At 32.6% G+C, this 25987-nt stretch overlaps 3 protein-coding genes across 3 annotated transcripts; 2 read left to right on the forward strand and 1 right to left on the reverse strand.

The window, feature by feature from the left end:
• The first annotated feature begins 1092 nt into the window (after positions 1-1092).
• On the forward strand, positions 1093-2800 carry LOC11439015 (pentatricopeptide repeat-containing protein At3g26630, chloroplastic). The gene is made up of 2 exons (XM_024770520.2): positions 1093-1211; positions 1484-2800. The coding sequence occupies exons 1-2, from the start codon at positions 1164-1166 to the stop codon at positions 2444-2446; spliced, it is 1011 nt and encodes a 336-aa protein (XP_024626288.1). The 5' UTR covers positions 1093-1163; the 3' UTR covers positions 2447-2800.
• Positions 2801-9737: 6937 nt separating this feature from the next.
• LOC11437257 (acetyl-coenzyme A synthetase, chloroplastic/glyoxysomal) lies at positions 9738-19302 on the forward strand. The gene is made up of 19 exons (XM_024770689.2): positions 9738-9889; positions 10025-10367; positions 10481-10624; positions 10719-10874; positions 11353-11475; positions 11607-11775; positions 12586-12668; positions 12978-13079; positions 13175-13263; positions 13362-13452; positions 14431-14544; positions 15624-15700; positions 15790-15868; positions 16086-16154; positions 16471-16646; positions 16835-16891; positions 17036-17126; positions 17271-17369; positions 18786-19302. Exons 1-19 carry the CDS (start codon positions 9882-9884, stop codon positions 18969-18971), a joined length of 2256 nt encoding a protein of 751 aa, XP_024626457.1. The 5' UTR covers positions 9738-9881; the 3' UTR covers positions 18972-19302.
• A 1736-nt stretch (positions 19303-21038) lies between these two features.
• LOC11427620 (eukaryotic peptide chain release factor subunit 1-3) lies at positions 21039-24630 on the reverse strand. The gene is made up of 2 exons (XM_003624511.4): positions 24483-24630; positions 21039-22659 (listed from the first exon to the last, which is right to left on the reverse strand). Exon 2 carries the CDS (start codon positions 22632-22634, stop codon positions 21327-21329), a length of 1308 nt encoding a protein of 435 aa, XP_003624559.1. The 5' UTR covers positions 22635-22659; positions 24483-24630; the 3' UTR covers positions 21039-21326.
• Between the last annotated feature and the right edge of the window lie 1357 nt (positions 24631-25987).

The raw sequence follows: 25987 nt of genomic DNA on the forward strand, positions 1-25987 counted from the left end.
TTTATGACAATATATTTATGAAATTGTAACACAAGTCAAAATAATATATTTAAATTTATATCATGAGATTTATTTAGGTCAAACATGAGGTATTATTGCATGACACATAAAATGAACACGTGGATCGCACATCGATTCTCCGTCACCAAAATTTTAAGTAGGACATTTTAAACTCATGTATTTTACATCAAGGAAGACAAGAAAACTAAAACAAGAAACATACAGCAGTTGAACTAATTCAAACCGCTGCATCATCACCCTTTGTCGCAAAATTAATTCCGGTGCAACATATTTTTGTGTCTTTACCCCCCAATTAAACACCTTTAAACACTATTATATTTATTGTCTTTTCATTTCTTAGACAATTTAATTCATATTTTTAGCGATGAACATATAAGATAAGAAAAATAAAGAACTACCCAAATATGGTCCATGTATAATGATTATTCACATAAATATATACTTGTGAATTGTGATGATACATAATACACAAAAGTCATACATTCATAAAAAAAATCCATTACACCTTTTAAAAATGTTAGAAATATATTTTTGGTCCTGATAAATATATACTATTTTGACATTTAAAAAAGGAAAAAACCATTTTACAATGAAAATGAATATTTTTCAATTCCAACAATAAAACTTTCTTTATAAAATGAGACAAATATTTGTTTTTTTTCTTCAAGTCAATCTAATAGTTATAAATTCACCGTAAAATAAATAAGTGAAGAATTTGAGATCCGAAATCCACATCATAAATATAGCAATGTCATACCAACTTAGCAATAGCTAAAGTACCTATCTTTTTTATTTATGGAAGGAAATATCACTCTTTGGACACATGCATACTTCATTCTATGGCTATGATTTTGACAAAATTCCCATTCATTTTACAGATGAATACTCTTTCTTCTAAGCACACACTCATCACTTTCTTTCCATTTTCTTGGTTTGGAATAAATGTTACCTTATCCTAAGTAACTGCAACTGCAACATAACAGAAACTCAAAAAATGAAGGTATCATGTTACGCTCCACATGTTAACATACCCCAAGAATTAAGATTTGGTTCAGAAGAAGCTCGTTTGTTTCTTCAAAACTGCAACAATTTCAAACAACTGAAACAAATCCATGCTAGAATAATCCGTTTTCGTCTTACTCATGACCAATTACTTATCAGAAAGCTATGTCAAATTTCTTCATCATATGGTAAAATTGATTATGCTTCTTTGGTTTTTGATCAACTTAATGATCCTGATATCTTTACTTGGAATGTTATGATTAGAGCTTATAATACAAGTGGTTTACCTCAAAAGAGTATTTTTTTGTTTAAGGATATGATTTGTTGTGGTTTTTTACCTGATAAATTTACATACCCTTTTGTTATAAATGCTTGTATTGCTTCTGGTGTTATTGATTTTGGTAGATTAACACATGGTCTTGCAATAAAAATGGGATTTTGGAGTGATGTTTATGTGCAGAATAATATGATGAATCTTTACTTCAAGATTGGGGGGGATGTTGATGATGGGTGGAAGGTGTTTGATAAAATGCGTGTGAGGAATGTGGTTTCGTGGACAACTGTGATTGCTGGGCTTGTAGCTTGTGGGAAATTGGATACTGCGAGGGAAGTATTTGAGAGGATTCCGTCGAAGAATGTTGTGTCGTGGACGGCGATGATAAATGGGTATGTGAAAAATGATAACCCGATTAAGGCTTTTGATTTGTTTGAAAGGATGTTGATTGATAATGTGAGGCCGAATGAGTTTACACTGGTGAGCTTGATTAAAGCTTGTACTGATTTGGGTAGTCTGAAATTGGGCAGACGAATGCATGATTTCGCATTGAAGAATGGTTTTGAGCTTGGACCTTTTTTGGGTACTGCTCTTGTTGATATGTATAGCAAATGTGGTAGTCTAGATGCTGCTGTTAAAGTGTTTGGTTTAATGGAAGTGAGAAACTTGGCTACCTGGAATACAATGCTTACTAGCTTCGGTGTGCATGGGTTTGGGAATGAAGTGCTAGACCTTTTCAAAGAAATGGAGAAGGCCGGTGTAGTTCCTGATGCTATCACTTTTGTTGGTGTTTTGAGTGCTTGTGTTCAAATTAATGATCTGGAACTAGGCCAGAAGTATTTCAGTCTCATGACAGAACATTACAGTTTAACACCTATCTTGGAACACTATACGTGCATGGTTGGACTCTATACTCGTGCTAATGAGTTAAATGAGATTCGCACATTAGGGGATACAATGTCATTGTCAATAGAAGCAAATCATAATGTTGCAGAATTGCTACAAGAGAGTAAACCCACTGGTTTTGATGACATGGAGAAACTCATACACAAGCATTACAGGGATTCAGATTTATCAGAATTCGTTTTAGATCATTCTGCAACTCCAACCCAACCAAATTCCAACCCTTGGATTCAAATTGTATCATGAATTCCTGATCCACTGGTCGAGATTTGACTGCACAGGGTTACTACAATATCAACCAAACAAGTACGTGAATTGTGACTTGTTTTAACGTTCTCTATCACACCATGTGCGAGCTTATGTGAATATATCGTCTCGGATGCTATTGAGAGAAGCTGCATACAATATAGCCAACTGGTGCCTCTAATTTTGTGTACAGTATGCTACTGGAATCATAATCATCTACACTGATATTTAGCATTATAGAATAATACCAATTTTTTAAAGCAACACAATGACATCAAGTTGATCTTGAAGTCATTTATATTTGTTGAGAATGTATTATTTGACCTCCAAAATAATATTTTTTACATTTTTGAAGGCATATAATGTTCTTCCCCACAAAGCTGATTGCGGTGAAAACATAAAAGATTAAAAACATTTATAAAAATCTCCATTGTATTAGCAAAATAAAAACAGTGTTGGAAATGTCCTTGCTTTGAAATTCTAGAAAGTTTCTTGTTTTTATAAAAAGTACGGTGATGACTCTTGTGGTGACTCTATGTGGTAAATAATTAATCTGTTGAAGTTGCTTTGTACTATGTATGTTCTGTGTCATATTTTCTGTTATTTTCTTTTTTCGATGAACTGGTCCTAGTGTAGACGAAAGACAATACAGTTGAATTGGATTGGTGATGATCGAGATTTTCAAACCATATGCTAAACTGAACTATTAAAAGTCAATTCGACAACATATAGTATAGTCATTATATAAGTCGCGCTGCTGTAACCTGAATGTGTTTTATGAGGAAAGGAAACACAGATAGAAGCATGCAATTACCAGAGTTGTTTCACTAGTGAGGAGCCTAAACTGCAATTGGGAATATATAGTTTTAGTAGACTCCACTGCTTCACTTTCAGAATAATTGGAATGGTTTGAAAATCTCTAAATTTGAAGTCACTGAATTTTGGTGCATTTTAGACTAATGGTGATGCATTTACTGTAGTATTTTTTACACTGTCTTTTTGTTCTAAATGTAATCATGATTATGATTATAATTAGCTGAAGTACTGAGACTTCAAACTTAGAGAATCTGGTATAAGCAAAGCAAGAGTTACAATCATTGCTAGAATTCAACTAAATCATAAATCATAATGGAATACCGTAAACTACTCAATGATATGCAATCAAAGATTCCCAATCAATAAAGAGATATATATGTGCACAAATTCTTTATATCAAAAAATATACAGCAGGAACTGAGCTAGAAATGTATTATTAAATACGTTTTGTTCTAGAAGATCAATCTAATCCTACTTAATTATGCATTATTATTATCCTGGTCAAATTATAAAATACGATAATGGGCATGAAATCCATCTCCACGAACTTGGAAAGGCGGTAGCTAGGGGTGGGCATGGTTCGGTTAACCCAAAAAACCGACCGAACCAAACCGAAATTTTGAAATGGTTCGGAAAAATTGAACCGAACCGTTTTAAGTTTGGAGCTAACCGAACTGAACCAAAGTTATGGTTTGGCTAACCATTTACTTACCTATTAACCATACCGAACCGAACCAAAACAAATATTTTTTATCCAATGAATAAAACCACTTTTATTATAAAAAATAACACATTAAAATTAAAAGTTAGAATAGTTTATTTCTTCAAAAACAACTTATCTTATGCAAAACAGTTTATTTTAAAAAACAGCTTATTCAAAAAAACTTATTTTATGAAAAACAATTTATTACGATCTCTTTTTAAAAAATAGTTTACTCAAAACCGCTTATTTTATGAAAACACCTTATTTTAAGAAACAACTTATTCAAAACAGCTTATTTGATAAACAACTTATTTTATGAAAAACAACTTATTCAAAACAGTTTATTTTATGCAAAACACCTTATTTTAAAAAACAACTTATTTTATGAAAAAAACTTATTTTTGAAAATAGCTTATTCAAAACAGCTTATTTTATGAAAAACAGCTTATTCTAAAAAGCTTATTTTATTAAAAATAGCTTGATACGATCTCTTTTTAAAAACAACTTAATCAAAACAACTTATTTTATGCAAAAAAAACTTATTCAAAACAACTTATTTTATGCAAAACAACTTATTTTAAAAAATAGCTTATTTTATGCAAAACACCTTATTTTAAAAAACAACTTATTCAAACAACTTATTTTATTCTAAACATGTTTTGAATAAGTTGTTTTTTTTAAATAAGTTGTTTTGAATAAGCTGTTTTTTTAAAATAAGTTGTTTTTTTTAAATAAGCTGTTTTTTAAAATAAGGTGTTTTGCATAAAATAAGCTTTTTTGAATAAGTTGTTTTTTAAAATAAACTATTTTGCATAAAATTAGATGTTTTGAATAAGTTGTTTTTCAAATAAGCTATTTTTTTAAAATAAGTTGTTTTCATAAAATAAGCTCTTTTGAATAAGTTGTTTTTTAAAATAAGCTTTTTATAATAAGCTATTTTAAATAAGTTGTTTTTTTTGGAAAGATCCAACAAAGAGTTCAAGTGGTTTCCTTAAAAAAAAAAAAAAACAGTTCAGGTGGTTTGGTTTGGTTCGGTTCAAGATGGTTCGGTTATGGTTCAAGAACTGTTAATAAATTAACGGTTCGGTTCGGTTCGTGAACCATTATAATGGTTCGGTTATTTTTTGCGCGGTTCAATTCGGTTCATGTTTTTTTGTCCACCCCTAGCTGTAGCATATTTACATTTGGTTCCCTCCGAATATATAGTAGGGCTCGAACCCGAAACTTTGAGATCAAGACATACATTTTTAGCACTATACCAAATATTTAAGTTTGAACCTTCAACTCCTTTAACCCTTAATTCAAACTCATTGATCTATTTAATTTCACTTTTGAAAACTTTATTGTATTTTTAAATAGAAAAATGATATTTGTACAACAATTTTGATACAATTGTCTCAAAGGTTATACCAAAATGGTTGTCAAAATATCAATACTCTTTTAAATATGCATGTAAAAATCTTAAACGATGCTACAATGTAGGAAGTAAAAACTAACCAAAAATTATTCGGGTCTAACGAAAGAAGTAGGATCGCAACATAGAGAAGTGAAGTTTAAATATCGATGGTAAGAGGTGTCCGTAAAATGATTGACACATCTAAAATAAGATTAACTTCAATTCAAAAATCTATTAGAAGTTAAAAATATTAAAAAATTAAGATTAATATGACATGATACAGATGTCAAACCAAAAGCAACCAAACTAACCCGCCGGCATGGTGCTACCTCAATCCAATCAAAAACAACAAACTCAAACATCGTCCAAATCCAAAGTTGCTCTCTAATCATTGTCCAAAAAGAGACCTATTTATATACCATTGAAAATGTCAAACCAAAGCTCTCGGAAATTACTAGTAAGTGCTACCTCATTCTGATTCAAATTCTTTGAGGAAATTGAGCATCCAATTCAAATTCAGTGTAAGTTTTTATTTCTTTTATAGTATTCCTTTTTTGATTAGTCAAAGATTTCAAACTTTTCATTTTTTTATTTTTCATACTTATAGTATTAACAAGTAGGTCAAGTAATTTAGTAGGTAAAAATTTACTTTTTATAGTAAATAAATTTGAATATCAATCCTTATATCGTAGCATTATATCTAAGGGACTACTATCCTTAAAAAAAAAATCTAAATGATTACTAAAATGTCTCTCATGATTGAGATAAACTTATGATGACATCGCATTAGTCATTTAGATTCCTTTAAACGATGGCTTTAAATAAAACAAAAGACCACGTTATCTTTGCTTCATGACTCTTTTTGCAATAAAAAATTACTAGTATTTTTGTAAAAAAAAAAGGTTAACCTCGTGTGCTCAACGCTGTCTTATTCTTTTAAAAGGTGTGTTATTTGAACAACCAATTCAATGACAACTTTTGTGACAACCACTAATCTATAAAAAAAAAGTAGATAGTGACACGGAAACCAAAGCAATAGAGAGAAAAAATAAAAAAAAATGTGAGTGTAAGAGATAAAGTTGTCATAAAATGGTTGTTAAAATACCATTTCTCTTCTTTTGAATACTAGTTGCTTTCTACTCAAAAAGATATTCCCTTTTTCTTTTCATTTTTTGATAAAATAATCATCCATATTTTTGTTGTTGAAACAATTGTCGCCATCCACTTTTACAAGCTTTGTTAGGATTTTCCATCACAACATGAAATCACAACAACAAACTACCAATTCTTCTACTTTAACAAACTACCGTCCAATTCTTTGATTTCTCCACCTAATCATTTGACCTACCCAATATCTCTCTCATGCAGCCTTTGATCTTTTGTCAGACCATGTACAATGGCAAAAAAATTTCAATGCCTTTCAACATCTATTTTTTCAATTCCCAACACTCCACATTATTTTCTCTCTCATAATTTAACACTCATTCAATTTTTACATCTCCAATGATTTTTTCATTCAACACCCTACCCCACCACCTTTTATTTCTTATTCTTATTTAATTTTATATTTTTGTTTTTATAATTACCTAAATGGTGGTGTTTGAGATGGATATTCCATCATAGATCTCTGATATGGATTAAAGTTGTTTGGAAAAGAGGATGGATGATTGAAATTTGATGCAAAACCAAAATTAGACATGTTTTGAGAATGTTGATTGGGAAATTGATTTGGATTTTGAGGATTTTGGTTGGGAAATTGATTTGGGTTTTGAAGATGTTGGTTGGGAAATTGATTTGGGTGTTGATAATTGTTGGAATTTTGATAGCTAAATGGGTAATCAGAAGAATTTTGGGTGTTAAATTGATTATTATTGGGATCCATTTCACTAAACAAAGACTAAAACTTCAAAAGAAATGCTAATTATAAGATTAAGAGAGTGAAAAATATGATTTTTTTTTCTGTGTCCAAATCAAATGTTCCAAGTCTCTATTTATAGAGAAAAAAAATTACGAATTTTGGTGCGAAAAAAAAATCATTTGCAATGAAATAATTGAGTCCAAATTATTAAGAAGATAAAAATCCAGTCAGCCAATCAGATTGCACCACGTGTCACACTTTTTATCCAAACTCTCTTCTCTCTCCGCGTACCCTGCCGCTGACGCGCCCTATCGACGCTGCCTTACACGCGCTTAGCGTGACCAACGAAAATGCGACGCGTGGCATCCGGTTCAGAATTTCAACATGTTGAAATAGTTCATCATCTCTTTCATCCACCTCATTTTCAATACCTCTTCTCCAATGGTTTCAACTATTGAATTTTGCTTTCAATAACCCCCATTGGGGGTGGTCTTAGTATGTATGTGTACTTTCACTGATTCTTTTTTCTTTTTTGGTGAAATACTTCTTCTTCAGGTTATAAATATAAGAACAAGAAAAAAATTACACGTAAGTTTAACTCAGTTGATAGAGATATTGCGGGATTTTGAACTATATTATTTCTAAATATAATTAAATAATATTCCTGTTGGATCTCTTGCTTTCAAGTTCTAATATTATATGTAAGGGTTGGGGTTCTAATTTCAGACGCTTTACCTTTTCACGTTTAAAATGTGTATCTAACCTATATATATATATAATGGTCCCCGTGAGCTTAACTCTGTTGGTATGGACATTGCATAATTTATGCACGGGCAGGGGTTCGAATCTCAGACACTCCACTTCTCCATAATTAATTGTGTGAGCTCTAGCCATTAGGCTACTAGACAAAAAAAAAAGGGTTAAATATGATTTTGGTCGCTATAAATATACCAACTTTTCGTTTTAGTCCCTCTAAAATTTTCCTTCAACTTTTAGTCCCTTAAAAATTTTCAATCTTCACTTTTGGTCCCTCCTTTATAATAAAATCATATGTAGAATTCATATTTTTGAATAAAATTTTGCAGAACAATTCATAATATTATAAGAATTTCTCCCAAAAAAATTTAGAATTTTTTAACAGAACATGAATTTTTATATTTTTTATGGTTAAAAATTCATATTAAATTTATGTTTAGTTAAAAAATTCTTTTTTTTTTTTTGGGAAATATTTTAACAATATTCTACACATTTCTACACAATTTCATTCAAAAATACTAAAATTAACTTTAAAAAAGTAGTGATAGAAAATTTTATAGGGACTAAAAGTTGAAGGAAAATTTTAGAGGGACTAAAACGAAAATTTTAAAATATGGTTCAAAATGTATTTGGATTATATCTGGACCAAATACATTTACAGTTTTGTTTATATTCAGTCATTAAGAGTAGGTTCAATATGAATTTTGATTAAATTTGGATCAAATACATTTACATTTTTGTTTATATTCCATCATAAGAGTAATATTTTAATAAAAAACTTGAAATAGATAAAAAAAAAAAATCACATTCAACCACCAATAATTAATTGATTCAGACGGTAAATAATTTTCGATTCCTTGAACAAGTGCATAAATTTATCCAATTTATGAATTTTGTATATGAAGAAAATTCAAATGATGCCGAAAAATTCATCTTGTGCATGACATTAACTATACGGTGGAAATTTCATACATATATAATACAATAAACAAAACAAATAACCACATCCAACGACTAACTGTATATTTTTTTAAGACAAAATGGTCGGCATCTTCTAAAACTCACATACACAATACAAAATAAAATTCGGATTCAAACTCAAATAAAAACATCTAACTTAACAATATCGACATTATTAATTGAAGGATGTGTACAAACGTTCAACAAACGGTTTGTGCATAGATTTCAAATTTGTTTTGTTCAATATGCATTTTGAATAAATTTGGACTATATACATTTACATTTTTATTTATATTCCGTCATGAGAGTAATATTACTCATAATAAAAAACTTGAGAAAGATAATAATCATATATTCAACAACCAACAATAGATTGATTGAAATGGTAAGTAATTCGGTTCCTTGAACAAGTGCAAAGGTTTAACCATTCCAGGATTTTGTACATAAAGAAGATTTGAACGGACCCATAATATTCATCTCGTGCACGACATGAGATTAAGGTCATTACTTTTTCTCATCTGATAAGTTCTTTGTGCGCCCTATTCGGATTTTAAAATCTGAATTGCATATGATGCGTGAGAACCTCATAAGGTGAGAAAAGAAACAATCTAAAATTTTATTGAGCGATGTATGGGGTTCGAACCCCAAACCTTTACATATAATACAATAAACAAAAATAATAACTACATCCAACGATCAGTATTTTTTTAAGATAAAATGGTTAGCGGTTCGGCACCTTCTAAAACTCACATATACAACTATAAAATCTAATAACACACTAGTACAAAATCTGATCTCAAATAACAATATCTAATTTAACAATATCGACATTATCAATTAAACTGCAATTTGTGTGAAGGTTTCAGAATTAAAATATATTTAACGTGATGGACACACAGCTACCCTCACTTTTATCAGTTATCACTTGGTATTAATTTCCATTTCTATGATGATGTATGTGATGCTGTAACTTAACCGAATACAATACTATTAATTTATTATTATCTTTCCTCATTCATTTGATTTCTTAACAAACAATTCATTTTTTATTAATTTTATTTATATACATATTGTTCATAACTATGGCAGAATGTTATCATCACAAGGTGTATTGGATCCAATTCTGTGTGTAACTCAGAAGAACAAGAACAAGAACCCTTTTTGTTCTTCCTCTGTTTCTTCTCTGTTCTGCAACAACATCAATAGTAGCAGTAGAAGAAGAAGGAATCATAAGAATTTGATGTCTACGAATCACAGAACAAATAATTACTTACGCCATTTAGAATCAATGAAGATTCTTCCATCTGGTGCTGGTCGCATTCCTCGTTTGAATGCTGTTATTCTTGGTGAATCTCTTGCTACTGAAGAAAATGATTTTGTTGTTCCAAGCCAAGATTTTGCTAATCAAGCAAATGTTAAATCTCCAGAACAGGTTTTTTCTTTCTTTCTGGGTTTTGTTTGATTTTGACCATGTTAGGTAAAAATTGTTTTTTTATGAAAAAATTTGAATTTTGATTAGTGGGTTTTTATATTGTGATCTGTTAGTATTTGAAGATGTATAAGAGATCCATTGAGGATCCTGCTGGATTTTGGTCTGAAATTGCATCAGAATTCTATTGGAAACAAAAATGGGGTGATCAAGTTTGTCATGAGAATTTTGATGTTAGAAAAGGAAATGTTAACATTGAGGTGATTATTTAACTTACTTAATTGTGCCATTTGGATCTAGATTTTTGTATGGAGTGTTTGATCAAAAGTTGAACCTTTTGTTGCATTGTTTCAGTGGTTTAAGGGTGGGATCACCAACATTTGTTATAATTGTTTGGATAGAAATGTTGAAGCTGGACTAGGTGACAAAGTGGCCTTTTATTGGGAAGGGAATGAACTTGGTGTTGATGCTACTTTAACATACACTCAGCTTCTACATCAAGTTTGCCAGGTATGTTTACTTTGGATAGACAAATGTTAGTGTATTGCTCCATCTGTTTTTGCACACATGCAATAAAGTTGTCAAAAGACATGACACAAATACTAAATCAATCTTATCGACTAGTGTGTTCCCAACCATTATATATGCAAAGTGAAATATAATGTTTTGGAAGTAACGTACATAGTATTAATTAGACCTCAAAATTTGAAGAGAAAAAAATTTACATTGAAAAGTGAAAACGACATTCATTTCAAAACAAATTTTCTTTGCTAAAGTGAGACTCATTGTGAGACAAAGGGGGTAGTTATTAATACTTTACTAGGTTTTGAACCTGGTCCTTTAACTCATTTAACCGTCAGTTCATACTAGTTGAGCTACCAGGTTACTTAAGTTTGAGACTCAAGTTTGAGACTCATTGTGAGACTCAAGTTTTAGTCCTTGAATGTTTTTTTAAATGATTGGAGATGTATTTTTTTTTTCATTTCAGGTTGCAAACTACCTGAAAGATATTGGTGTGAAAAAGGGAGATGCTGTGATTATTTATTTGCCCATGCTTATGGAGCTTCCTATCACAATGCTTGCTTGTGCCCGCATTGGTGCTGTTCATTCGGTATCACACTAAAACTTTTTTGTCCTTGTCAAGTTATTTCTTGTTTACTGATGATTTCAAAGTTATCACATTGTTTGATTTGTTTGACTTCCCAATTGAGTTAATACTGTTAGCTTTTTTTATTTCTGTAGGTTGTATTTGCAGGGTTTTCTTCAGAATCTCTTTCGCAGAGAATCATTGATTGTAAGCCAAAAGTTGTAATTACTTGCAATGCTGTTAAAAGGGGCTCTAAAGTTATCTATCTGAAAGACATAGTTGATACTGCCATCAATGATTCAACTCAAAATGGGGTTTCTATAGGTGAGAGTGTCATTTATTTGTTTATAGTTCCCGCACTATAATCTCTTATCTTCAGTTAACTAGGTAGTTTTGTATCATGTATTACAATTCAAACATGAGTGGATGCATACCCTAACACATTAGAGAGAGACCAGGATAGCTAATATGGTGCACCTTTTCATAGAAAATGGTAAGTGACAGAGAGTAATTTTAGCTTGCTAGTAGGAAGATTGGTCAATCACTTTCATTGAATAAAATGAGTATTTCCTTTTTACTTAATTAAGAAGCTTATCAGTGAACTTCTTAGTTCTCTTCTGGGTGTATTTTCATTCATTTTTCTTCCTTTTTTTTTTAGCGAGATATTAAGTATTTGATGTAGAGGATCATGAGTCCCATATCAGCTTGGTGTGAGACACATAACTATCATCTAAAGCAGAGGCTCCTGCCCCTTAACAGCCAGGCTTTTAGGACCTCTACATCAGTAATTTGATTGATAGTTTAAGAAAATGTTGTTGGATGAAACCAAGCCTTTAGAAAATGGCAAATATAATTGTAATATTTTTTACCTACTTCATTAGTTGATTGATATTGACTAATAAAGGGTTGGCTTGTATGTGATCAACCTTCTTCCTTAGCTAGTATTTGTCCAACTTTTTAGACTTCTCTCACCATGTAACAGACGTTCGCAACTGAAGTGAACAATAGAATCACTTGATACCTGTAATGTTTGTGCAGAAGTGTATGATGTAACCAGTTTCATTCAGAATACCTCATGTTACCTTCATTATCTTATTTGACCTTTTCCTTTTCACTTTGTGCATGTCTAAGCAGATGTATGCGTAACTTATGACAACAAATTAGCATTGAAGAGGGAGGAAACTAAATGGACGAAAGGGCGAGATATATGGTGGCAGGTTAGTCAATAAAAGTTTTTTCCGACATGGTTATCTATATGTACTAGTTGTAATTGGTAAATGAGTTCTCTCTTCTATATTTCTGCAAAACTCCTAGTTGCTGCATCCTATATGTGATCACTGATCATATACTTGTTAGTAAAAATAATTCAGATGAATTTATTTCTGATGATAAGTTTACTCGAAATTTGAAATTCTGTTTACGGATGCCGGATATGTTTTGAGTGTTCATGGTTTTGACTTCTATAATTATAAAAGCTCACAGTTTTTTTCCTCTCTTTTTTGCTCCTTTTATTGCCGGTGTTGCAGGATGTTATTCCTCACTGTCCAACTACTTGTCCAGTGGAGTGGCTTGATGCAGAGGATCCACTTTTTCTACTCTATACTAGTGGAAGTACCGGAAAACCTAAGGTATATGTGTGCTGTTATTGCTGTAATGTTCCCTTTTTCTTCTTTTTATGACTCAAGGTTTCCGCTTTCTAATATCTAATATATGTTTCTAAAAGGGCGTCGTCCATACCACTGGTGGTTATATGGTATACACTGCAACAACATTTAAGTATGCATTTGACTACAAGCCATCTGACATCTACTGGTATTCTTGAAAGCTTATATTACATCATTTTTTATCTTTGAAATGTTTTTAATGAAAACTGGATAGTCTTATTTAACTCCCTTATTCCCTGATTACAGGTGTACAGCTGATTGTGGTTGGATTACCGGGCACAGCTATGTCACTTATGGACCCATACTCAATGGTGCAACTGTTGTTCTGTATGAAGGGGTAATAAATTTCGATACGAACATAGTGCAATCATTTATATGCATGATATGACTAGATAAGATGAACCGAAGAAACTTTTTATTGGTGTAGCCAAACAAAATAATTCAACTCTAGAATATAAATACTAAAAAATAGTTTGGCTATGTAATAAGAAGATCAATGGAAGCCATATACAGGATACTCGATCAACTGGATTATGTTATTAGAGGTAGAGGAAGACCAAGAAAAACACTTGGTAAAACTGGTAAAAAAATGACTTTAATCTAAATGGCCTTCCTGAAATCTTGGTTTTTGTCATGATGACATTGTTTGATCCATGTAACTGACTCCACATAGTGTGAAAAACACTATTATTGTTGATTCTTGTTGGTTTGTAATTCATAAAGAAAAAGAACGAGTTTTACCAATTTGTAGAGTTGTGAGAAATGATATTAAATTTTCATAAAGAAAATTTTATCACGTGGGCTCAAAGAATCGTTAGTGAAAGCCAAAAAGAAAATGAGTTGTTACTCAATATTTTATCAACTAGCCACTCGGGCTTATCTAAAGTTGCAACTTGTTAGGAACTTAGGATACGGCAGAATTTGGGTACTATTAGACTGATACACTCTTACACAGCAAAATGCCCTTTAAAGTGATTTACTTTATATATCAACGGGCTGTGGAATAGGTGATGTAAAGAATTTCAAGGCCCCCATTTGCAACTGGTCAACAATTTATGCCAGGTCTATTGGTTGTCTAGGTTATGGCTACTTACATCATGTGATTTTGATTCCCTCAAGCAGAGCTTTGTAGATAGAAAAAGTTTGACTTGGCAACATATTTTACAAAGATTTATATTATGGGATTTTTGAATAAAACATACAGTAATTTCCACCAACGTCATTCTATTAGTAATTTAGCATTTTGAGTTAATGGATAAAACACTTGGGAATTGCAAAGAAATACTTTGTTCTAAATCTGATACCATGAATGCAGGCTCCCAATTATCCTGATGCTGGGCGTAGTTGGAACATTGTTGACAAATATAAAGTATCAATATTCTACACTGCTCCTACATTGGTGCGGTCCCTCATGCGTGATGGTGACGAGGTAAGATACCTCTATGCCTACTCTATACCTCCCTGAAAAATCATTTGTGATGGTGAGCAAAAGGTTCTGCACATGGAGAAACTTTAAAATTTTGTTGCAATTTTAAAGAAGTGAACTGTTATTGTATTTTAGAAGCATGACGTTTTCTTAGAAATGTCATCACCTTTCGAATTACCCATTTCCTTCTCTTTTCCAGATATATTATATTAACATCAGATATGTATTTTTATTACTTGAATTTTGGACCATAAACTCATTATTAGGCATTAAATTTGCCTTTGCATATAACATATATATTATTATGTAAGAGTTGGACAATGTTTTGTAGAGTTCTTGTCTGTGTGGAAGGTTGGAAGATTTCCGTTATCCTGAAAGGGTGAAGCTGATATTCTTGATAAATGACAGTATGATACTTCATGAATATTTGTATTCTTATTTGAATACTCATCCTGGAAAGTAACAGAAAAAACAGAAAATGAGGAAAAAAATATTCAATGTTAATGGGTAAAATTGGTATAACATTTTTGTCGCATCTCCTTAGTAGAGGCTTTTTTTTTTTTTTTTTTTATAACATTGATATTTTTAGTGTTTCATATTTCATTGAATGGTGGTTAGAAGAGCATACAAGTTTAGGCTAACTACTTTGTCATTAGAATCTTAGCGGAAAAAATTAAAGTAAAACATCACAAAAGAATGTATACAATGTCAAACAGGATTAGACATTCTTGCCTCTTCTGTTCCACCCCACATATATGCATGCCTTGCCTCTTCGTCAAGAACCTCTCTTGTTACTGCTTCCACGTATTCCGTTGTGAATAAACACATGCCTGCGAATATTTTTATTTTTATTTCAAGTTCACCGAGGTCAATCTTAATTATCCAATTATTCATCTAAAAAAGGTTGAATGCATCCTCATATGAGATTGATATCTTTGCATGTCTTAGAGGATATAATTTTTGTTTTATATACATCAATTGCATAGAACGAAGGAACTCTGTCCAATGCAGGTGTTTAGAGTTCCATTTGTTCTAGTTTTATTTAGTAGTTATTCGTTTGCTAAACATGGCTATTCATGCAGCATGTTACCCGCTACTCGAGGAAATCTTTACGAGTCTTGGGAAGTGTAGGGGAGCCTATAAATCCAAGTGCATGGAGGTTAGTATCTGTGTTTTTTCTAGGTAATTACAGCTTAACTTCCCGTATGAAATAACATTCTGATGCATACTTTGATCATTCTCTTTCAGATGGTTTTACAATGTAATTGGAGATTCAAGATGCCCTATCTCTGACACTTGGTGGCAAACAGAAACTGGTGGTTTCATGGTATTTTAACTTCTGATCGTTATCTTCGTTCAATATGATTCTCATGTCAGACACTGAACATGTAATTTAGGTTCATTCCATTAGTAACAGTACCGAATATGCATAGTTGAAGTGGGTAATAGAGAGCTGGGCTTTGTATAAAAGTTTTACCTTGCGCGCACACACAACTGTGTGCATCTTTGTCTTTTGGACTGAAATTCTTCACTGTCGCCTGCAGATAACTCCACTGCCTGGTGCTTGGCCCCAGAAACCTGGTTCTGCTACTTGCCCTTTCTTTGGAGTTCAGGTCTGTTGAGCAAACCTTATTTGTTCATTTTATAATATATGGTGATTTGAGGGGTAACCTTGGCGCAACTGGTAAAGTTGTTGTCATGTGACTGAAAGGTCACAGGTTCAAGTCCTGGAAACAGCCTCTTGTGTAAAACAGGGTAAGGCTGTGTACAATACACCAAATGGTGGGACCCCTTCCCGGACCCTGCATATGCGGGAGCTCTAGTGCACCGGGTTGCCCTTTTTTTTTATAATATATGGTGATTTCTTCCCCTCTTTTTTACTACAGTTCACTATGCTAACTTCTCTGATAAATTTTATTGTTACTTCAGCCTGTAATAGTGGATGAGAATGGTGTTGAGATCGAAGGTGAGTGCAGTGGTTATTTGTGTATTAAGAAATCATGGCCAGGGGCATTCAGAACTTTGTATGGTGATCATGAACGATACGAAACAACATATTTCAAGCCCTTTGCTGGCTACTATTTCAGTGGTGATGGCTGTAGCAGGTTAGTCTTCCTAATATTTGATGCTCATAATATACTTTCTAAGAGTCTTGCATTAATATCTTTGAATTTGTGTCTAGGCTGTGTAAATTATATTTTTGCAGTCTTGTGCTTCAAATACAGGAAACACCAGAAAGTAGTTGTAAAAATGTCTGGGATAATTATGTTGTCCGCACTTGACTTTGTTTCAGGGATAAAGATGGATACTATTGGCTTACCGGAAGAGTTGACGATGTCATCAATGTCAGGTATTCTTTAAATTTCATAAGGTCTCTCTAGTTATTTGTCATCCCTGCAATTTCATTCTTTATAGGTGCAAGCATGTATATTTGAATTGAATAGACGTGTAGTTCTCTTATGATGTTTAAATCTGATAGTCTTGTTTAACGCAGTGGGCATCGTATTGGCACAGCTGAAGTGGAATCAGCTCTAGTTTCACACCCAAAATGTGCCGAAGCAGCCGTTGTAGGCGTGGAGCACGAGGTAAGACTTTATAATGTTCTCCCACACGTATGGTCAAGATCAAGTGTGATTTTGTGTATTAAAGAATTTAAGTAGTTTCTGTATAGCATCAACATAGTATTGCTGTCTATATGAAATCTGAATCAACTACCATAACTAATGTAGGTTAAAGGACAGAGTATATATGCCTTTGTTACTCTTGTGGATGGTGTTCCATACAGTGAAGAACTGCGGAAGGACCTTGTACTCACAGTTCGAAAGCAGGTCTATTCTTGATCCATTAAAGCCTCCTACTGTACATTTTCCAAACATATGCAGAATTAAATGTTATTCTAGACTCTATGGTCAATCAATAATCGCCTGAGTAATGACTTATGTCAAGAGGTTGCATCCTGATAGAACAAATTTAGGCCCTATTGAACTACTACCGTTGTTAATTACTACCTCCGTCCCTAATTATAAGACCTTTTTGAAAAGAAAAAAATTGTCCCTTTTTATAAGACCCCTTTGTTATTTCCAACTACATTAATTATTTCTTTACATACATGCCCCTATTAATTATACATCTTTTTCTTCAATCAACAATAAATAACATGTTGAAAACATAAATCATTTCTCTCTTAAAGGATAAAATTGTAAAAACAATACTAATTACAAACATATTTAATATAAATATCCACCATCTTAATTCCCGTTATTTTTTCAAAAGGGCCCTATAATTAGGGACGGAGGGAGTATTTATAGGGATGGCAATTGGACCCAAGCCCAGTGGGCACCCGCAAAAAATACCCATGATGGGCGAGTAAATACCCACATTGTTGGGTATGGGCATGGGCACGGGTAATTACCCACAAATTTGAACGGGTATGGGTGCGGGTACGGGCATTCTAGCACCCACCCCGCCCCCTGCCCGCACATTATATATACTATACCAATAATTTTATTTATATTAAATTTAGTTAATTAATCTAAAGTATTTGATATTTATTGTAATATGCACTTATTTTTTATATTTTAAATGCTTTTATTTGGCTAAATAATATGATGTGTGATATTTGATATGTTGATTTATAATATTTCATATTGTATTTTAAGATATTTTTTATTATTTATTATCTTTTTGTTGTGAAAGTGCGGGTAATGAGTTCGGGTACGGGTACTTAGATACCCATCGGGTATGGGGACGGGCACCAATCTTATTGCCCACGAGGGTATGGGCTCGAGTATGGGGATTTTTTTAAAACGCAGGTACGGGGATGGGCACTATGGTACCCTGTCTAAAGGATACCCATTGCCATCCATAGTATTTAACACATTCTCGGTAATTTGACCACTTCATGGAGAATAACTGAAAATATGTTCTGAACTTTTAATCAAGGTTGTTAGTTCCTTGAATAATATGTGGAACCAATGGTACCCGAGATAACAAGTCTGTGCTCCAGCAAAACAGATTCTACATTACAATTTCTCGGCAATCGTGATCATCATGTAAATCCATGTCGAGTGATATTATTTTTCGGAACAAACATTGATGCTTTGTTTAAAAAAAAAAGAAAAAATTAACCTCTTCCTACAAAGTCTGGTGATGACCTGAATACCTGATTGGTCATCTATTATATAGATCAAATTGTATGACTTCATTTTATAACTTATTTTCACAATTTTTGTTTAACATTTCAGATAGGAGCCTTTGCAGCACCTGACAAAATCCATTGGGCACCTGGCCTCCCAAAAACAAGGAGCGGAAAGATAATGAGAAGAATTCTTAGAAAAATTGCTTCTAGGCAGCTAGATGAACTTGGAGATACAAGTACCCTTGCAGAGCCAAACGTGGTCACTGAACTTATTGAACTTGCTGATTCATGAAGCCCAAACTTTGTACTATTTAAGGTATATTATCAGAAAATTAGATCAATTACATGCTTTGTAGTCAATGGGAATTGAGAGGACAATTTTAAAATTATACATCTATCTGTAGTCTGTATTTTTGCGAATAATGATGCCCATTTATATGATAAATAAATAATTTAGTTTGAGCTGGGTTGGAAAGTGAGGGAAAATAAAGGAAACTGAAAGAAAATATTTATGAAATTTGAGATTTTTCATAAGTTCTCTCTACTGGAAATAGTTCTATTTGAACACTAAACGAGATACCATTGTTGTATGATATGTATAAAATAACATCTTAGTTGAGGTATATTACACTCACCTCCCCTAAAAGCATTGATCTCCCTTAAACTTTAACACCATTGAGTCATCGTTACTTATCTTCCCTTCTTGCTAAGCATTATGCCGCCTGGAACAGTATCAGCTGGGTAACATTTTGTATGAAGTAAACAAACAAGGGTCATTCTAAGAAAATAAAATATATAAACTTTTCATTAATAACAAATTTTTCACTTTTAAAAAGTTGAATATGCAACTTTTCACCACTTAAGAATACAACATTACTATATTAGTTTTCTTAACCATTGTCCCAGATACACTCTTTAACATCTCCCCCAACAAATAATATCAACAATTTAGTGTGCAAGTTTAAGAATTATTTTGTTGGTGGATAACTAAAAAATTTGAAATCAGCTTTGAACTAAGTGAGACTATGCGTTCATAGAAATCTATGAGGAGCAACTATTTAGATTAATAGATTTTTTTTAAGCCTTATTTTAGACTTAACCATTGAAGCCATTTTCTCTTTATCAAGGCTATCTTAATTAGAATTCAATGATATTATCATATTTCTATTTTATAATCACACATATATTTCTCTTTTATTACTGACTTTTCAACCTTGATTATATTATCATATTTCACTCTTAATTTTTATGATTAACCAAATAATATTTCATAATAGAACCAACTCAAGTACAATATGTGGAAACTTGAACAAAGCAAGAGCGAAACATATAGAAAGAACACAGAAATCTAACAAAACAGGGCATCGAAACATATGAATTTGACTCATTTAAAGTGAAAAAAATAAAAATTCATGTTTTAACTTCTCATGATTTGTTGTTATACATGTGTATATAATATCAACTATTATTTTATTTATCAACAATTAATATTAGTCACTTTACTTTCTAAGGTTTACCACCTCATAGCTAGTGCACTATACGTCATTATGAATATATAGTAACATTAAAAGGTTGGATTAAAAACGGGTTGGATCGATACTTAAAACAAAAAACAAGAACAGGGATCGACATAAACTCTACCTAAGGTTGGATTTATAGATCTCTTCAAAATGAAAGTGAATTTTGATCGGGACATCCATAACAAGCACCTTGAAACTCCGGCACCAATGGTATGTGGAATTCAAGCAAGAAGGGAGGAGCTAGATAGAATCAAAAGCTTGGAAGGAATGGGAAAGTTGGAAGAGATAAAAAGAGAATAGTGTGTTGAAGGGGCACCATGGCTTAAGCACACTAAAGGGTTGTCACCAAGAAAGTTTAGCATGAAATATATGAAGTCATTAGCAAAAACATCGCAGCATTCTTAGATTCCACACTAGAAAGTAGTGGGAATGCTTCTGAGTTCCGCTTGGTAAATGCAGTATGTGGTGTTTGATCTTATAAAGATGAATTAAACTAAATTTAAGTTATGTAAAAAGTTATCTAGCGTTTATATCCAATCTAAATGAATACATCAAGTGTTCAATTATACACACCATCAGCCTAAAACTATTAAACACATGCATTCAATTACATTTCATTATTCCCTCAACAAAAAAAAAAAAAATTACATTTCATTATGTAAATATTTATAAAATATTTTGGAAACTATGATAGTAAAATTACATTAGGATATAATTTGATTAGATGCATAACAATTACGCGTATTATAAAACTTTTTTTTTCCAAAAGAATATGAAAATGGAAAAGAACTAGTGGTAGAAGTTGCTGGCAGCCGCTTGCATTGACAAACCCAAAAATATAATTTAGGAGGCAACATAAAATAATAGTGAACAGTAAACTTATGATAGATGTAGCAACAAAGGACTGAGTATCAGTACCATCTCAGTAACACAAAATTCAAATGATCTGTAGGAAATATTTGGTGAAAGTCATTCATCCAATTATCCAAACAAAAAACAATGACAGGCACTAGAATAACAGATATTTAATGCATAATTGGAATCAATGTGAATTTGACAAATTTACGGGCACCGTGATTTTGTGGGACGCAGGTTCTGCCAAAATCATTGTCAATCCAAATACGCACTTAATCAGAATCCTCGTACACTTCATCATCAGATAACTCATCAAATGATCTGATATCAAGCTGGTAGCGAAGCATACCTCCAATACCACCAAACCCTCTGCAAAACTGTGACCCTTCTTGAGATTTGTTGGTCACGAATTCCAGCGAGCATCCAAATCTTTTGTACTCATTCGCAAACCACTCAAGTAACGGCATCTTCTCCTGAACCTCCAAATCTGCAGATGTGGCCACATCGCGGAAGTTGCTTTGATCATTTTCTTGTCCCTTCTTCAAATGCTTTATTACAATCTCACCAGTGGTAGCATTTTTCAGCACATACCTAGTAATATCCAAATTCTCCCATACAATGAGTGTTTCAACCGCACCCATTTCTAGAGCCTTCAATGTGTCATCAACTCCGTAAACATATTTACCAGTTTCTTGGCTTATCTCTTCAAAATATTTTCCTATCAAGCGTTTCTCTTGAATGAACTTCACATTAGATAGAATCTCTGCAGATAATTCAATAGCTTGATTAAAGCCATTTTCCCCACCATAAGAGACATCAACCACATTTAATATTTTTGCTTGCAAACGAGGATCAAACATATCTGATTGACTCAGCTCAGTCTTGAAGTCAGCTGAACCAGCAAGAATGAGTCCAGCAACATTAGGCTGACTGGTAGCAGGGTTGATGTAAAACTGAGTGGCAAGTTCTGCAGTCTTCCTGACGTAATTGTGTCGTTTTTCCATCCGAAGACGAGCAAAACGCAAAGCTGACTGTCCTCCTCTACCATGTTTCTTTGGTAGATCAACAGTAAATTTATGAAGCACCTCACGAGTATTTCCACTTAATGTCCCGAAAAGGGTTCCATTTCCATCCATAACAATAAAACCAAACTTGTCATCAGATTCTAGAAGTTCATTTAGAGCTTCTGTGTGAAATTTGTTGTCGCAGAGATAAAGTGATGCATTGATTGGTTTGAAAGGTTCAAAATCAAACGTCACCTTCTTTTCCTTGCCGTCCTCAGTGAGAATGGTACCAGTATACAGAACCAATCCATTTGGAGGAACCTTATTATAAAGTTTCAACCTCTGTTGTGCAGAAGTAATGGCTCCAAGCACTGATTGCCGGTTTACCCTACTTTTGATGTTTGAAGCAGTTCCAAATTCATCTCCCAACATCTTAGTGACACGAGATATTTGATCGCGTGGAGGCATTATCAGAGAAATCATGCTAGTACCATTACCTCTTGCAGCTTCCAGTCCTTTGATCAACTTTTTGATCTTCCATATCTCAATATTCTTGTCCGATTCACCATCAGCCATTGTTTAAGCAGACAGAAAGAATAACCTACAAACAAACCATGCATGTGAATTGAACCAAAATAATGAAACCATATATTACGCAAATACTTTTTGTTATACAGGACTTATGATTTTCATTTTATCAAATAGAGGCAAAATCATAGCTTATAAATTCACAAGAGGACTATAGTTCTTGAAAAACAACCCCTTAGCTTTGGTAAGTAATATTCATACATGTGCACAAATTGAGCCTTAATTGAAGATACTTCAGTATAACTTTTTCTCTTCTAGTAATCAAGAAATACTTGAAAAAACACAATAGAAAATATCTTTTCATTGCGTAACAAAAGTTAGTACCAAGTGCCTCAACTCGAAATAAAAGCTATTTTCAAAGAGACCGTGGACATGGATAGAAATTTCAAAGCAAGATCAAAATGGAGTCAAATGCAAATTTCAACCCATAATTTCTTGAATAAAATCACCTCTAGTCCCCTATAAGCTATAATGTTGAAGATTCTAAACCATTCGGTGGTAGACGATAGATGACAACTGACATGTAAAATACCTAGTTAAAGCTTACACATTATAAATGGCATAAATCATAGCATTAAGAATGATTAGGAAAGATTATGTAGTATTATACTAGCAAACACCTTGGTATACATACAAATGGAATGCTATCTATTTTCTACCTAAACTTGGTAAACAATCACAGAATATAATTGTAATATCTGAAATATGATTTCATAATTGGTTAAAAAAGTATAATTACAGATGAATAATGATAACAACAAGAACTTGGTTAAAAAATTATAATTACAAATGAATAATGATAACAACAAGAACAATTGAAGCATTTTCCCACCAGGTGCATTGGCTACATGGATCAATAAACACCATCATTTCTTGCCACAAACAAAATAACAGTATAATACTACATAATCCTGTCTACCTTGTTTCCCATGAGGAAATAAAATTAACTAAAAACATGCAACAAACAAATAGATTTGTTGAGGAAAAAAATTGAAAGCCAAAAAAGTATAGTATTGTCCAAAATCCAAATATCAATCCCATTAGAAAACAAGCTTTTACTCAATCTCCAAAGTAAAAATACAAAAAGTCAATTAGCAGTAAGCATTGCACCAGCACTTCATGTCTGATGTGCGTATCAGTGCTTCATAGAAGCAGAAAATAAAGGAACTTAATGAGAATTATGTCACTTAAAATACTAAACCCATCTCAATCAATCAACATTAATATTCAATCAGAACACCCCAAAAAAGAAAAAACCCATCTTCAAAATTTTCATTCTCCTTTTCTCAAAAAAAAAAAAAAAAAATTTCATTCTCCTAAAAAACAACACTGAGTAAAAGTGTTCAATTTCAAACAAGAATTTTAATAGAAAACGTTACTATATTTTTTTTGTTGAAAAAACCAAACTAAGCCCACCTAAATTGGCACTAAGTAGAATCAAACACCAGGCCAACCCAAGTGGGTTACTATATTATTTGTTATGTTTACTATTTTCTCTTATACCATGATTCGACCGCTAAACCTTTAACTCCTTGAATTTCTTAGCTCAACCAAGTAAGCTACACATGCCCCAACTTTCAAGTCAACACATGAAAATTTGAAGTCAAATTGCAAAACATAAAGCAAGTTATATCAGTAATCAGTAAAATGAAACAACCCTAGATGCAAATCTTTGATCTTTGCACAACTACAACTACCCATAAACAAATCAAATCAAAGATGCAAACTTAACTTCAAATAAATAAATAAATTGAAAAATTGAGTGAACAAAACAATGGAACGGTGATAATTGAATGACGAAAACTCGTAAAGGGTTGAATTGAATACGAATTTTACCTGTCGCAGAGGAAGGGTTGAGAGAAACTAGGGTTTTCGCTTGCAACAAAATATGAACACTCACAAAGTGACAAATTTAAAAGAGAGTAAAATATTGTATTGAATTTTGGATGAGATAGATTAATAAAACTTGGATCTGATTTCTCCACCGTTGGATTATAAATTATGATATTTTAATATTTGGGCCAAAGGACAAATAATTTAATGTTTTTAATGAAGGTTGAGATGCATCATGGGACTTCAATGATCATATTGTTACAACCAACTTGCTTTGGTTGCACTGGCAAGGAGCTCCTTTCATTGACGTACCCGAAATACCGGATTCGATTTATAGGGAAAACAATGTAACACCCCGTTTTCCCAATATACAAATTTCTTAAGCATTTATCAGAGTAAAAACCATAAACGGGATATCACATAGAAACGTAATCCAAAAACAGTTAAATAATAATTTAACTTTCACATAATATCTTAACATAGCAGCGGAATATTAGTTCAGAAATCATAAATCAGTTTGGCACGCAGGCCCTAACAAAGTATCTCAAAAGAGTAATCAAAACAGAAATTATCATAGCAGTTCACGTAAAAGAATGAAGCATGTTATAGCATATAACCCCATCCCGTTACGTATCAGAGCGACCTAGATGACACAGAGAAGGCAAGGCCACTCACGACGGCAACTGCACACTAAGCACGATCACCTGCAAGTTACTCATACGAAGGGCAACATTTTCAAGCAGAAGGGGTGAGATTTCATAACAAAATAACATTAATCAATGTAATTGCGAATCATAAATTAACATCATAATCATTTCTTTAACAACATTGCATAATTGCTAAACAGTTATCGCGTAATCATATATCCAATTATCATGAACAACATAACATAATTGATAAACACTTATCACGTAATCACATATTCAATCATTATCAACAAGGCATCTTAATCATGACAATGTGACAATGCTCTTAGACTCCTTATATGCATGTGGTACCAATCGTCATCATAAGTATTAATATACTTTAATCGTGCGGAGGACAAAGCTCCTATAAAACGTGCGGAGGACAAAACTCCTAATAAACGTGGTGAGGACTAAGCTCAATGATATGCTATGCATGGACTCTTAACAACAAAACACCGTAATCAACATATCAACATGCATCCAATAATTTGGAGCTAAACTTCATCATATACCATATGCACTTAGTTAAATAACGGAAGCAGCATAAACAAGTCACATAACAAGATGATATCATTATATCAACAGCAAATCATTTGCATCATAATTAACTTTCATATCTTACATGATTGTACAATACATTAATCATGCTTAATTAACGACAACATGTCTTAGAGGCTTTACAGATTGCATTAAACGTCATCATTAGGTTTCATTACCAATTAGGGGTTCACTCTTGATCAACACGTGCGACACAGATCGCACAAACACTCAAGCATCTAAATTCTGGTTGTGCTCGCGAGGCGAGAGTTCTTACTCGCCATG

Source organism: Medicago truncatula, chromosome 7 (genome assembly GCF_003473485.1).
Source record: "Medicago truncatula cultivar Jemalong A17 chromosome 7, MtrunA17r5.0-ANR, whole genome shotgun sequence".
NCBI classification, from domain to species: domain Eukaryota; kingdom Viridiplantae; phylum Streptophyta; class Magnoliopsida; order Fabales; family Fabaceae; genus Medicago; species Medicago truncatula.